At 34.4% G+C, this 14,340-nt stretch overlaps 1 protein-coding gene across 1 annotated transcript in view; it reads left to right on the top strand.

Annotated features, from left to right (window-relative positions):
- The window catches only part of LOC106057247 (uncharacterized), a 52,653-nt gene that overhangs the window by 25,362 nt on the left and 12,951 nt on the right, over window positions 1–14,340 (top strand). The window contains exons 8-14 of the mRNA XM_013214362.2: window positions 1,048–1,149; window positions 2,348–2,449; window positions 6,442–6,543; window positions 7,729–7,830; window positions 10,614–10,715; window positions 12,499–12,600; window positions 13,948–14,055. Of these exons, the coding sequence (XP_013069816.2) occupies window positions 1,048–1,149; window positions 2,348–2,449; window positions 6,442–6,543; window positions 7,729–7,830; window positions 10,614–10,715; window positions 12,499–12,600; window positions 13,948–14,055 (720 nt within the window). The remainder of the gene's footprint in view (window positions 1–1,047; window positions 1,150–2,347; window positions 2,450–6,441; window positions 6,544–7,728; window positions 7,831–10,613; window positions 10,716–12,498; window positions 12,601–13,947; window positions 14,056–14,340) is intronic.

The following is a 14,340-nucleotide window of genomic DNA, read 5'->3' on the forward strand; positions in this document are numbered from 1 at the left end:
AAAGGGAGGGGGGCATTGCAGTAAACAATTCGAAAAGTTATCTATCGTACATTTAGGAGAGCGTCGTCAAAGTGGTCACACGAAAATGTAAAGCGCTTGGCTTTCGAGCCGAAGGGTATTATTCGAATCTCAGTGAAGACAAGACTGGACACCTCCAGGCTCCACAAAAAACAAATCGGTAACTGACATTAGTTGAGGGAACGTAAGGTCGGTTGGTCAGCTATAGAGAAAAAGGGCCTTTTTAAGACTAAGACTAAGACTGCTTTATTGATCCTTACGGAAATTTGTTGTGATTACAAGGACTCGTTTCTCATATAAAGACAACACAACAGAAAAATACACATAAATACAACAGAAAACATAAACAGTTCATTCAGCGACTACAAATAGGTATATTGGTGCATTTCATGTTCCCTGATCAATGAGTGGCGGTGATAGAGTCTGACCGAGTGAGGTACGAACGAGTTTTGTACCGCTCCGTTCTTGTTTTGATTGACAGCAGTCGCCCACTTCGCGACGACCTAGCGTAGTTCTGATGGAGCGGGTGGCCGTTGTCTTCCAAGATTTTTTCGATTTTTCTTAGGCACGTTTGTTCAAAAAGTTCCTTTAAATGTGGTAATGTTGTGAGTGTAATTTTTGATGCTTTTTTAATGATGTTTTCTAGACGTTGCAACAGTTTAGATGAGGCGTTGCCTTGCCAACAACTTATTCCGTATGTTAACAGATTTTGTACAGTCGCGCCGTAAAATGTCTCAAGGATCTTCTTGTTTAATTTAAAACTGTTGAGTTTGTATAGAAAAAAGAGTCGCTGGGCTGTTTTCTTTGTCAGAGTTCCAAGGTGGTCTTCCCATGAAAGCTTGTTGTTGATGATAACGCCTAGATATTTATATGCCTTTACTTGTTCTATAGATGTAGTGTTTATTATATTTATCATCTGCCCGATGGATTGCAAGGTCTTAAAGGGATTCCACCATCATGTTTCTAAAACAATATATTGAACGTACGAAGATGCCGTTTTGAAATGTTAATATCTGTGTACAATTTCAGAGTGCCCGGAGGGATGTCGTAGCCCTAGGACCTGTGATCGACTAACAGGCTTCTGTACCTCAGGCTGCGACCTCGGTTACTACACAGGCTTTTGTGACAGCTGTAAGTACACTTTACAAAACAAAAAAACTGTCTTGGAAACTTTAGGCTGGAGGTCACGAGCGCGAGGCACGCTTGTGTCTTTCTTAGCACAATAATGTCTTTCTTAGCACAGCTATGTCTTTCTTAGCACAAGCACATTTGTGTCTTTCGTAGCACATTGTGTCTTTCGTAGCACAGTTGTCTTTCTTAGCACAAACACACTTGTGTCTTTCTTAGCAAACGGGTCTTTTCTAGAAAATCTGTGTCCTTCTTAGCACACTTGTGTATTTCTTAGTATACTTAAATCTGTGTCCTTTTAGCACACTTGAGTCTTTCTTAGCACAATATGTCTTTCTTGGCACAGTTATGTCTTTCTTAGCACAAGCACACTTGTGTCTTTCGTATCACATTGTGTGTTTCTTAGCACAGTTGTCTTTCTTAGCACAGTTGTCTTTCTTAGCACAGTTGTCTTTCTTAGCACAGCTATGTCTTTCTTAGCACAAATACACTTGTGTCCTTCTTAGCACACTTGTCTACTTCTTAGAATACTTAAATCTGTATCCTTTTTAGCACACTTGAGTCTTTCTTAGCACATTTGTGTCCTTCTTAGCACATTTGTGTCCTTCTTAACATACTTATGTCAAAACACACTTAAATCTTTCTTAGCACATCTGTGTTTTTCTTAGCACATCTTTGTCTTTCTTAGCACACTTGTGTCCTTTTTAGCATAATTGTGTCCTTTTTAGCTCACTTGCGTACTTATTAGCACACTTATGTCTTAGCACGCTTTTTATCTTTCTTGGAATATTTGCGTCTTTCTTAGCACACGTATGTCTTCTTTAGTAAAAATTTTGTTTCCTACTACATCAATTAATGTCACATGACATTTGTGTCTTATTAACTCTTTCTATCCTAACTGACGATACCAGCGTTGATTCCACCAGTATGTGGTAAATAATTACGGAGAGAAAGTGTTAAAGACATTTCCTGTTTCTCTCTCAGTCCATACGTTTTTTTCCCCCATACTTTGTGTCTGTGTAATCACCCAAACCTAACAACACATTTCTTTTTAGAACTTTTGTTTCTTTCCTAACACTACATGTATTGTTCTTCCCAAACTTGTTTTTTTTTCTCTTTCTACCAAATACTTCTTCTCACTAGAATTGGTTTCTTTCTCAACGCACTTATCTCTTATGGATTCTATTTTGTCTCTCTTCAGTTTGTCCGGATAATTGCAACAAGAAGCTGGCGTGTGATATCAATACAGGCGACTGCATTAACGGGTGTGAAGTCGGCTTCCATGGCATTGTATGTTACGAAAGTAGGATACGTTTCAATCAAAACCACACAGAAATGTGTATACACATTTTTTTTTCTGGTCTCACAATTTTGTTACTGTGACCACATTTCTCTCTTATCACACTTTTTCTTGTGTTTTTTAGCGGCCCCCGTAAGGGGAAAAAGCCGCTATTAGGTTTGTGCAAAATGTCCGTCTGTCCGTCTGTCCGTCTGTCCGTCTGTCACACTCAGATCTCGAAAACTAGAAGAGATATGAAAAATATTATTTCATCATTAAATCCGGCTTGAAAAGTTTAGGTGCAACGGCTACTTTTGGTTTTCTAAAAGCAAACCGTTTAATTTATAAAATTAATTATGCAAGCGATTTTTTCATAAAAATACACCAATTCTAAAACAATTACGTAAATGTAAGGGAGGCAATGTTACAATATGCTAACAAAGATGGACAATTTCTGTGTATTTTCAGTATCACTAAGTCAAATATATTTTTAAAATGTACAGGAAATGTTTACAACAAATACAAATAATAGTTAAAGACGTTTTTTCTGGTCAACTAGCTGCTAAAATTAAAAGAAAACATTTCTGTTTGTTTATAAAGGCTAATAATGCACTTTGTATGTAAATATCACGCACATTTTTTTAAATGGACTTTTTATACAGCGATTTTCGTGCAGTAGCGTAACGTCGCAACATGATCAGGTGCTAAACCAATTCCTTAAACTTTTTTTAAAAATCAGATTTTATTTATTTTTTGTTTAGTGCCCCCATCCGAATAAAAGAAGCTTATTTTTGTGCGTTTTGTCTGTTGGTTGGTCTGTCCGTCACGATTAGATTTAAAAAACTAGAACTCTAAAAGCTATTGAAAATCTGATTTACCCTTTAATGTTCCTCCCATAACATCTCAATAGTTTTAAGTATCTAAAATTGATTGTTCCGGATTTTTTGTGCAAAACTAATCAACGCCAACAAATGTTTGTTTGCTCTTCTAACTTATATTACATTCAATTTCCATGCTTAAACGTTGCAAAAACACATTATCAATAATATGTTGTTCCGTTTTTTATGTAAATAGCATATTAATGCTAAATCATAATCTCTATACTGACTTATATTTCATTAAGTGTAAAAATGTTCCGGATATTGTTTTATAAAACATGAATTATGCCTAATGATTGTTTGAAATCGCATAAGGCTTTTAAAAAAAGTAATTTACTAGAATTGATTACTGAAAATTACTTTTTAGACATTTAATTTTCTTGTAAAACATAACATAGAAGTTTTGTAATCGATAAAGAAAGTTCCGGATTTTGTTTCTTACAAATCGTCGCCAGAAATTTCCGAATTTATTTAAAAATCTACTAACGCCAAATAATTGTTTGAACTCCCTCTTCTAATTAATAAACAAATAATCTTCTCATTTACGAAATAATGTTTTTACGGATTTTTATGAAAAATATTTTAACTCACTACTCTCTTACAGTACATTTAACTTTCTACCTAAAACATTAAAAAATCTAATTATCGTTAATATTATGTTCCGATTTTTAAGGAAAACAGAATCCAAACACCAAAGTAAGGTATGAAAATCTCTCCACGTGGCTGTAGTACATCTAATTTTTATACGAGACCATCCAAAAAATTTAATTAACGGTATTACATTTATCTGAAATTCTCTTTTTCTTTTACTATTTATACAAACATCCGGAACAATCTATTATATAAACTTTTCAATTGTGTTCATACCTAAAAATTATTGCGATGTTTTGAAACGTAAAATAAAGGTTAATCAATTTTTAATAACTTTTAGTTGTTTTTTTTATATCAAGATAACGGACAGACCGACTGACAGACAAAACGCAAAAACAATGTGGCTTTGATCCTTTTTAAATAATATCTATTAGAACTCAGTGCACCAATGTCTATGAACCCTCGTTAAATATCTCGTGTAAATAAAGACATTTTTTTTTATGGTACCGGTACTAGCCTATTGTGAGGTAATGGAATTTTTTTTCTTTGACGTCATATGAATGAACTCTTTAAATGTAATGTTAAAAGAACGCACTCGGTGCACCAATGTCTATTAACCCTCGAAAAAATTGCTTGTATTAATGAAAACATATTTTAGTCTAACTAAGCCGTGTGACGTAGTGTTTTTTTTCCTTTGACGTCACATGGAATGAATTCTTTAAATGAAATGCTAAAAGAACGCACTCGGTGCACCAATGTCTATGAACACTCGAGAAATGGCTCGTGTTGATAAAGGTGATTTTTAGTCTAGCTAGGCCTTGTGACGTAGTGTTTTTTTTTCCTTTGACGTCATATGGAATAAATTCTTTAAATGAAATGCTAAAAGAACGCACTCGGTGCACCAATGTCTATGAACACTCGATAAAAGGCTCGTAATGATGAAGGCAATTTTTATTCTAGCTAGGCCGTGTGACGTAGTGTGTTTTTTTCCTTTGACGTCATATGGAATGAATTCTTTAAATGAAATGCTTAAAGAACGCACTCGGTGCACCAAAGTCTATGAACACTCGATAAAAGGCTCGTAATGATGAAGGCAATTTTTATTCTAGCTAGGCCGTGTGACGTAGTGTTTTTTTTTCCTTTGACGTCATATGGAATGAATTCTTTAAATGAAATGCTTAAAGAACGCACTCGGTGCACCAAAGTCTATGAACACTCGATAAAAGGCTCGTAATGATGAAGGCAATTTTTATTCTAGCTAGGCCGTGTGACGTAGTGTTTTTTTTTCCTTTGACGTCATATGGAATGAATTCTTTAAATGAAATGCTTAAAGAACGCACTCGGTGCACCAAAGTCTATGAACACTCGATAAATGGCTCTTATAGATGAAGGCGATTTTTAGTCTAGCTAGGCCGTGTGACGTCGTGTTTTTTTTTCCCTCTGACGTTATATGGAATTAATTCTTCAAATGAAATGAAAAAAGAACTCGGTATAGTAATGTTTATTAAGCCTCGTTATGTGATTCGCGTTTAAAAAAGGAATGATATCTTGATTTAGATCTAATCTAGATTTTTTAAACTAGATCTAGATTTTTATTACAGTATATCTAGATCTGGATTTATATTCTAATTAAAATTATTTTAGAGTCTAGATCTAGAATTTCTAGATCTAGTTTAGACTAAAATAGACTAGATTAAGATGTAGAATTTCAATTTCTAAACTTAAAGTGTAAAAAAAAAATGTAGATTTTCATTTCCAAACGTTTTGATCAATATTGTAATGTTTTAATATACTAAAACTAATCTACTATTTTTTATTAAATTTAAATTTACGGCAAATGAATCTTTGAAACATTATTACTTTTGACCATCGGATGGCTGCCTGGTCGTGCGGTTTGCGCGCTGGACTGTCGTTCAGATTTATGGATGGCCCAGGGTTCAAACCCTGCCCGCTCCCATCCCCCGTCGTCCTGCGGGAGGTTTGGACTAGGAAGTAATTATCTTCAACTCTGAAGCAACATCCGAAACGTGTAAAACATTTTACATCAAAATTAAATCACCTCTTGAATATTATTTGCGAATATGCAGATCCGACAGGGATCCGACTTTGACGGGGGCCGCCTCTGAGTTTGTGTAACACAAACTCTCTTTGTAATCTTGTTTTTTGTTTGTTTGTTTCATCACTGGTGTTTCTTTCTATCAATAAAGTTCTTACTTGACACATTTTAGTTCATGTCACAACTGTTAGATATTGAGATTTCTCTTCACAAATTTATTTTCTTTTTTCTCCACACGCAATTTATTTCTCCACACGCGATCCTTTTTACCACAATTTCCTTCTTACCACACTTACTTTCTCTAAACACATGTGTTTCTTTTTTGTCCATTGTGTGTTTCATGAGTGTCTTTCTTAACATTTCTGTTTTTTTAATGTCACTCTTGTTTGTTTCCTTATATTTTTGTATATAATTTATTTTATTGTATTACACTATTCTGTTTCTTTCTTTGCAGACTTGTTTAAAATGTCTGACTTTTGTCTCCACATCAGGTTGTCCTAGATATTGCAAGGCCAATCTTGGTTGCGATCAAAATAGTAGCGAGTGCGTTAACGGATGTGCAGTGGGACTTTATGGCAGTTACTGTAACAATAGTAAGATCTTTTGCAAACAAACAACTCTCAAGTGTGTTGCGCCTATGTTTGTGTTTGTCTTTAGCTAGTTTAACACAGCGTCCAAACCAGGGTTTTTTTTGTTTGTTTTTTTGTTGGTTCAAGACTATTGCTTTATTTTTATCACACTGTCTCACTTTAATTATTTCTTTTACAGCACACGGGGTTTTGTTTTTCTGACAGTGTTAGTTTACCGTTAGTGTCTTTTAACACATACGTTTCTTTCCTTTTAACTACACGTGTATCTTGTTTAGCTCACTTGCATTATACTTTCTACACTTGTATCTTGTTTAGCTCACTTGCATTATACTTTCTACACTTGTATCTTGTTTAGCTCACTTGCATTATACTTTCTACACTTGTATCTTGTTTAGCTCACTTGCATTATACTTTCTACACTTGTATCTTGTTTAGCTCACTTGCATTATACTTTCTACACTTGTATCTTGTTTAGCTCACTTGCATTATACTTTCTACACTTGTATCTTGTTTAGCTCACTTGCATTATACTTTCTACACTTGTATCTTGTTTAGCTCACTTGCATTATACTTTCTACACTTGTATCTTGTTTAGCTCACTTGCATTATACTTTCTACACTTATATCTTGTTTAGCTCACTTGCATTATACTTTCTACGCGTGTATCTTGTTCGCTACATTTGCAACTTGTTCGCTACATTTGCAACTTGTTCGCTACATTTGCAACTTGTTCGCTACATTTGCAACTTGTTTGCTACATTTGTATCATGTTTCCTACACGTGTAATCTGTTTACCGCAATTGTTTCATTTTTACTTCGCTTGTATTATGTTTACTGCACCTGTATCTTGCTTACAACACTTGTATCTTGTTTACTGCACTTGTATCATGTTTACTACACTTGTATCTTGTTTACTGCACTTGTATCATTTTCACTACACTTGTATCTTATTTACTGCACTTGAATCTTATTTACTGCACTTGTATGTTGTTTACTGCACTTGTATCTTAATTGATACACTTGTATCTTATTTACTACTCTTGTATCATTTTTACTACGTTTTTATCTTGTTTACCACAGTTGTGTCTTGTTTACTTACACCTGTATCCTATTGACTATTTTCTTCTGATACACTTAAACAAAAATGATGTTGCATATTTGTTGCACTGTCCACTGTGTCCCACTCAGCTTGTTCGGGCAGGTGCAAAAAGAATCAAGCCTGCGATCAAAACACTGGCAGTTGCATTAATGGATGTGAAGCGGGCTTTCGTGGCAGTTACTGTAACAAAAGTAAGATCATGTAGCTAAAATCTTTTTTTTTTCTTAAAACTAGTGCTTATTTCTTACCACACATATTTCTGTTTAATTAATCCTTTTTCTTTTTTACCACTTTTCTTTCTTTTTTTTTATCACACTTGTTTCTTTCTTACCACATTTCTTTATTTTTTTTTACCACACTTATTTCTTTCTTACCACATTTCTTTCTTTCTTTTTTACCACACTTGTTTCTTTCTTACACCATTTCGTTCTTTCTTTTTTACCACACGTGTTTCTTTCTTACCACATTTCTTTCTTTCTTTTTTACCACACGTGTTTCTTTCTTACACCATTTCTTTCTTTCATTTTTACCACACTTGTTTCTTTCTTACACCATTTCTTTCTTTCATTTTTACCACACTTGTTTCTTTCTTACACCATTTCGTTCTTTCTTTTTTACCACACGTGTTTCTTTCTTACCACATTTCTTTCTTATTTTTTTACCACACGTTTCTTTCTTACCACATTTCTTTCTTACCACAATTCTTTCTTACTTTTTACCACACTTGTTTCTTTCTTACCACATTACTTTCTTTTTTTTTACCACACGTGTTTCTTTCTTACCACATTTCTTTCTTTTTTTTACCACACTTGTTTCTTTCTTACCACAATTCTTTCTTACTTTTTACCACACTTGTTTCTTTCTTACCACATTTCTTTCTTTTTTTTTACCACACGTTTCTTTCTTACCACATTTCTTTCTTTTTTTTTTACCACACGTTTCTTTCTTACAAAACTTTTATTCACCCATGTTGTTTTTTACCGCAAACATTTTTCTCATAACAAAGCTTATATTAACTCCCTTTATTTGTCCGGTTTTTTTTTTGCCCATACCCTTTGCACGACTTCTTGATTGACATATAGACAAAACATAAATCAATTTAAAAAAAAAACGCAAGTAGTCAATTGATTACTGCTAACTAATTATTTTGTTTGATACCAACAAGGGAAATAAATCTTTTAATATTCACAGATACGCTCCCTTATGAAAATTAAACACGTTATTTCTCCCAAACCCATTTCAGGATCCTGAAACTTTTATTTATTGTACGTAACTTAAAACAATAATCAATTAAAACATTAAAAAACGTCAATTAATTAATGATAATTTTTACTGCGCAACTATGCAATATCCGGAATAACTTGTTGGCAAGGCAACGCTTCATCTAAACTGTTTCGCCGCTTAGACAACGTTATTAATAGAGCATCGAAGATCCCACGCACAACACTACTACTCACAACACTACCACACACAACACTACCACACACAACACTACCACACACAACACTACCATATTTAAATGATTTTAAAACAAGGTTACAAAAGACAGTTTGTGTGGAAACACAAACTCAAAATCGGCCCCCGAAGTGGTCCACCCAGGTAGGCTTCAATATTTTCAGAAAGAACATCCGAATGAAATTATATCAAAGACAAATGAGAGATAAGAATGGAGAGAGAAGGTTAACAGATCTTGAGTAGTGCCCCAACGGTCCCGCAGATCTAAGGATAGGTGAAAGTGAATGTAACGTTAGATGTGAACCTGGCCTAACTAGTTCCCCTTTGAGACATTGTGGTCTATAGATGTAAAGTTCATATGTTTTTGTGGCCTACGGTTAACGAGGGTGTCATGTAGCCAGCACAACGACCAACCGCCGTTACTTTTCCCCAACAAAGTCAGGTACCCATTAGAGCTGAGTGGACTCAGAGGCGCCCAAAGATTCCAAAGTTGAAAATCCCAGTCTTCACTAGGATTCGAACCGGGGACCCCCGGTTCGGAAGCCAAGCACTTTACCGCTCAGCCACCGCGCCTAATTGATGTATTATGATTGATCTAATTGTTTTGAATGGATCAATCTCTTTTTTTTTTTAGAAAAATAAAATTTCCGCATATAAGAAAAGTTTAGGAAAATGAAGTTTACAAGATTACTATTCGCTTTAAATTAGGTCAAATTTATAATGCATACTAATTAGCTTTTTCTCTTTAAAAAAACTGCTTGCATAACTGATTTTAAAAATTCGATTTTTCGCTTTCAGAAAAAAAAAAGTAACCGTTACATCAGAACTTTGGATGGTCTAAATATTGTGCCGTCGGATTTTCAATATCTTTTCTAGTTTACGTGATCTAAACGGGAGGGACGGACAGACGGACAGATGAACAGACGGACAGACATTTCTCACAAAACTAATAGCGTCTTTTCCCCTATCGGGGGCCGCTAAAAAAATGTCTAAGAAAGAAAGGAAAAATCTTGGAAGACGACAGCCACGCGCTCCATCATAACTACGTCAAGTCGTCGCGAAGTGGGAGACTTCTGTCAATCAAGGCAAGAACAGAGCGGTACAAAAAAAACTTTTCATTCGATCAGACATTATCAAAGCCACTATTTGAAACATGAAAAGGACCAAGATGCCTGTGTGAAGTCGCTGAATGAACTCTATATGTTGTGTCTGTTCTATTTATGTGAATGTTTCTGTTGTGTTGTCTTGATATGAGAAAAGAGTCCTTGTAATCACGACAAATTTCCATAAGGATCAATAAAGCAGTCTTAGTCATAGTGTTAATTATTTGTTTTAATTAGATTATGGAAAATAACTTCTATATCATTGAAAGATATAGTTGTTAGTTATTTCCCTTTATCATTATTTTTTTTTTTTAATTTTTCTTGCACAGACTTGATTTTCTTTATTTTTTTTTACCCCAAGTGTTTCTTTCTGACCTAATTTGTTTCTTAGTTTCTCTCCTCTATCTTTTGTTCAGCATGTCCGGAGCATTGCAGAATGGATAAAGGATGCGCACAGAATACAAGCGAGTGTATTTACGGATGTGAAATTGGTTATTATGACTCTTACTGTAACAGAAGTAAGCCAATCTTCAAACATTCTTCAATCTTCTCTCTTTAGCAACGCTTTTCCAACCTTGTTACGCTTTCCAACGATGGTACCCCCCCCCCCATAGGTTTGTCAAGTACCCTTTTTTCTGAATCGGCCCCCGAAAGGGGAATAACCGCTATTAGGTCTGTCTGTCCGTCTGTCAGTCCCGTTTAGATCTCGTAAACTAGAAAAGAAAAGAAAAAATGATATTTTAGACCTTTTAAAGTTATGATGCAGCGGCACCTTTTTTCTTTTCCAAAAGTGAACCATTTAATTTTTTAAAAATAAACGATGCAAGTAGATTGTTCATACATATCCACCACTTTTAAATGAAGAATAATGGACATAAAACTAAATATTCGTGCACAGAAAGAGGAACAGCAAACACCATACACAGAGTTTTCTAAACGTAAATCTGTATAATGAGTCAAATTCGTTTGTTTATTTTAAAAAGTTGCTTAACTCTGATAAGAAGTTGTATGCGGTCTAAAGTGAATCAAACGAAGGACATTATTTATTAAAGTCCAATCCTCGCATCGAAATGTCTCTTGGGAAACGTACAGATATAGAAGGATTGCTCATTTTATAGTCAAACACTAAATTTGGCTTAATAGGCCCAAATAGATAACCCGAACGTATACCCTGCTACGCCACTGCTACACTTGTCTCTTTGTTACCCGACTTTTTCTTGACACAATTGTATCATTGTCAGCGTATTTCTTTCTCAACACATATTCTAACAATACAATGCTTATTTGTTTCTTAATTACACCACGGTTTTATTTTAAGACCACATGACTGTCTAAACACACTTGTTTCTTTCTAAACACACTTTTTTCTTCCTAAACACACTTGTTTCTTCCTAAACACACTTGTTTCTTCCTAAACACACTTGTCTCTTTCTAAACACACTTGTTTCTTTCTAAACACACTTGTTTCTTCCTAAACACACTTGTTTCTTCCTAAACACACTTGTTTCTTCCTAAACACACTTGTTTCTTCCTAAACACACTTGTTTCTTCCTAAACACACTTGTTTCTTTCTAAACACACTTGTTTCTTCCTAAACACACTTGTTTCTTTCTAAACACACTTGTTTCTTCCTAAACACACTTGTTTCTTCCTAAACACACTTGTTTTTTTTTCCAAGCTCACTTGTTTCTTTCTAAACACACTTGTTTCTTCCTAAACACACTTGTTTCTTTCCAAGCACACTTGTTTTTTTTTTCCAAGCACACTTGTTTCTTTCTAAACACACTTGTTTCTTTCTAAACACACTTGTTTCTTCCTAAACACACTTGTTTCTTTCCAAGCACACTTGTTTTTTTTTTCCAAGCACACTTGTTTCTTTCTAAACACACTTGTTTCTTTCTAAACACACTTGTTTCTTCATAAACACACTTGTTTCTTTCTAAACACACTTGTTTCTTCCTAAACACACTTGTTTCTTCCTAAACACACTTGTTTCTTCCTAAACACACTTGTTTCTTTCCAAGCACACTTGTTTTTTTTTCCAAGCACACTTGTTTCTTTCTAAACACACTTGTTTCTTTCTAAACACACTTGTTTCTTCATAAACACACTTGTTTCTTTCTAAACACACTTGTTTCTTCCTAAACACACTTGTTTCTTCCTAAACACACTTGTTTCTTCCTAAACACACTTGTTTCTTTCTAAACACACTTGTTTCTTCCTAAACACACTTGTTTCTTCCTAAACACACTTGTTTCTTTCTAAGCCCACTTGTTTCTTTCTCACTTGTCTCTTGTTTAGCATGTCCGGAAGATTGCAAGATTGATCAGAGCTGTGCTCAGAAAAATGGGTTTTGCATCAGCGGATGTGAATATGGCTTCCACGGGAATACGTGCAGAGAGAGTAAGATGCTTGTCAACTAAACGACGCCTAAGTGTCATATTGAGAAACCATTCAACGAAGTCCTACCTCTGTCTCTTATGTATTATATATTATACTAACACAAGAAACATTTTTTAAAAAGTTTAGTTTTGCTAAGACAATGGTCTTTTGCAGAAGTATATACTTCGCTCTTTAGATCTAATGAATGAAAGTGTTGTCTGTGGAGGCTCTAGTTCCCCTAATGTTTCGGCAACTTTAAATTTGTCATTTGAGCTTAGTTAGAAGAAACAAAACAATGGTACATTTACTAATGTATGTTGCTATTTTAAATTACGATTCGTTGATTTAAAGAATTTTCTGATTATTAAAAAAAATTAAAACTGCACTTAACATAGGGTATGAAGACAAGGGGCTACAAAAATAGTTTTAGTCTTTAAAAAATCCAGTTGTTTATATGTGTTTGTATTTAAGTATTTATTTTATAATTATCCTTCTAAATAAGACATTTTCTACTTTGCCTGACACAGAACTAGTCATTTTGTACTTTGCCTAAAAAGGCTAGACATTGTATATTCTACAGAATGCCTGCATTTTGCTCTTTGCCGTTAATATACATAATCTAACAAATTAGTAGGTAATCGTTAGAGCCGTTTTCGAAACAGCAACTCCACCCTATATCCAGTTTCAATATTGAGCCCAAAAGAGTCTACAAGCGAATAGGAAGGAATGTAATTTTTCTTAGACAGATGTATATTCTAATTTTATAGAAATATTTTTTTATTGAGAATTTTATGACGAGTTGACCTATAACAAAATGTATTTTTTTTTTTACAAAGCTTATATGAACTCAATCTGTACGTCTGTTTGTCTGTCTGGTAAAAAGAACATTTCCCATTCTCGGATAAAGTTAAAACTTGGCTCAATTATTCATTAAACCTGATAGGAAATTAATAAATAAAAACAAATTTAAAAAATTAGTTTATTAATTGTTGTTAATTATTTATTTTGTTTAATTTCGAACTAAGGGGAATAAATTCTACTCAATGAGAGATGTGAATATATATAGGGATTGATACCCCTAATTAAATTTAAACTTGTTTTTTTCCCTCACATTCCATTCTCGGATCAAGTTAAAATTGTGCATAATTATTCATAGTCGATAACAATACCACGAATCAATCAAAATATTAACCAATTCGTTAATCGTTTAGTACTAATTAATTGATTATATTTTATATAGCAGAAATGGAGATAAACCCCGTAATTCTCTGAACAAATGGCAGTACGTAGCAGCTCCTTCCCTTAGATCAGCTTTGTTTTTTTTTTAAAAGTTTTTTGTTTGTTTTCTAATGCTCGTTGTTCTAACAGTCTGCCCCGACAACTGTAACTCTTCAACAACGCCTGCCTCTTGTAGTCAAGCCACAGGGCTCTGTGAGAGCTGTCTAACAGGCTACTATGGGGACACATGTTCTATGGGTAATTAGTCTTTCCATAAACAGTAATACATATATATATATAGGGGCGTAGCTATGAATTTTCCATCATTTGGGGGCCCTGGCGGCTTGACCTGTTTTGGGGCCCTGCATTTTGCGCATATTTAATACTTGATGTAAAAAAACATTCATTTGGGGGCCCTCTCAAATCGGGGGCCAGGTGGATTTTAAAATTCTCTCCCTCCTCCCCACCCTAAATATTTTACTAGATAAAAAACGAAAGTGCTTATACAATTACTGCAGAGATGGCTGACTGGTCGTGCGGTAT

This window comes from Biomphalaria glabrata, chromosome 16, assembly GCF_947242115.1.
Source record: "Biomphalaria glabrata chromosome 16, xgBioGlab47.1, whole genome shotgun sequence".
NCBI lineage: Eukaryota > Metazoa > Mollusca > Gastropoda > Planorbidae > Biomphalaria > Biomphalaria glabrata.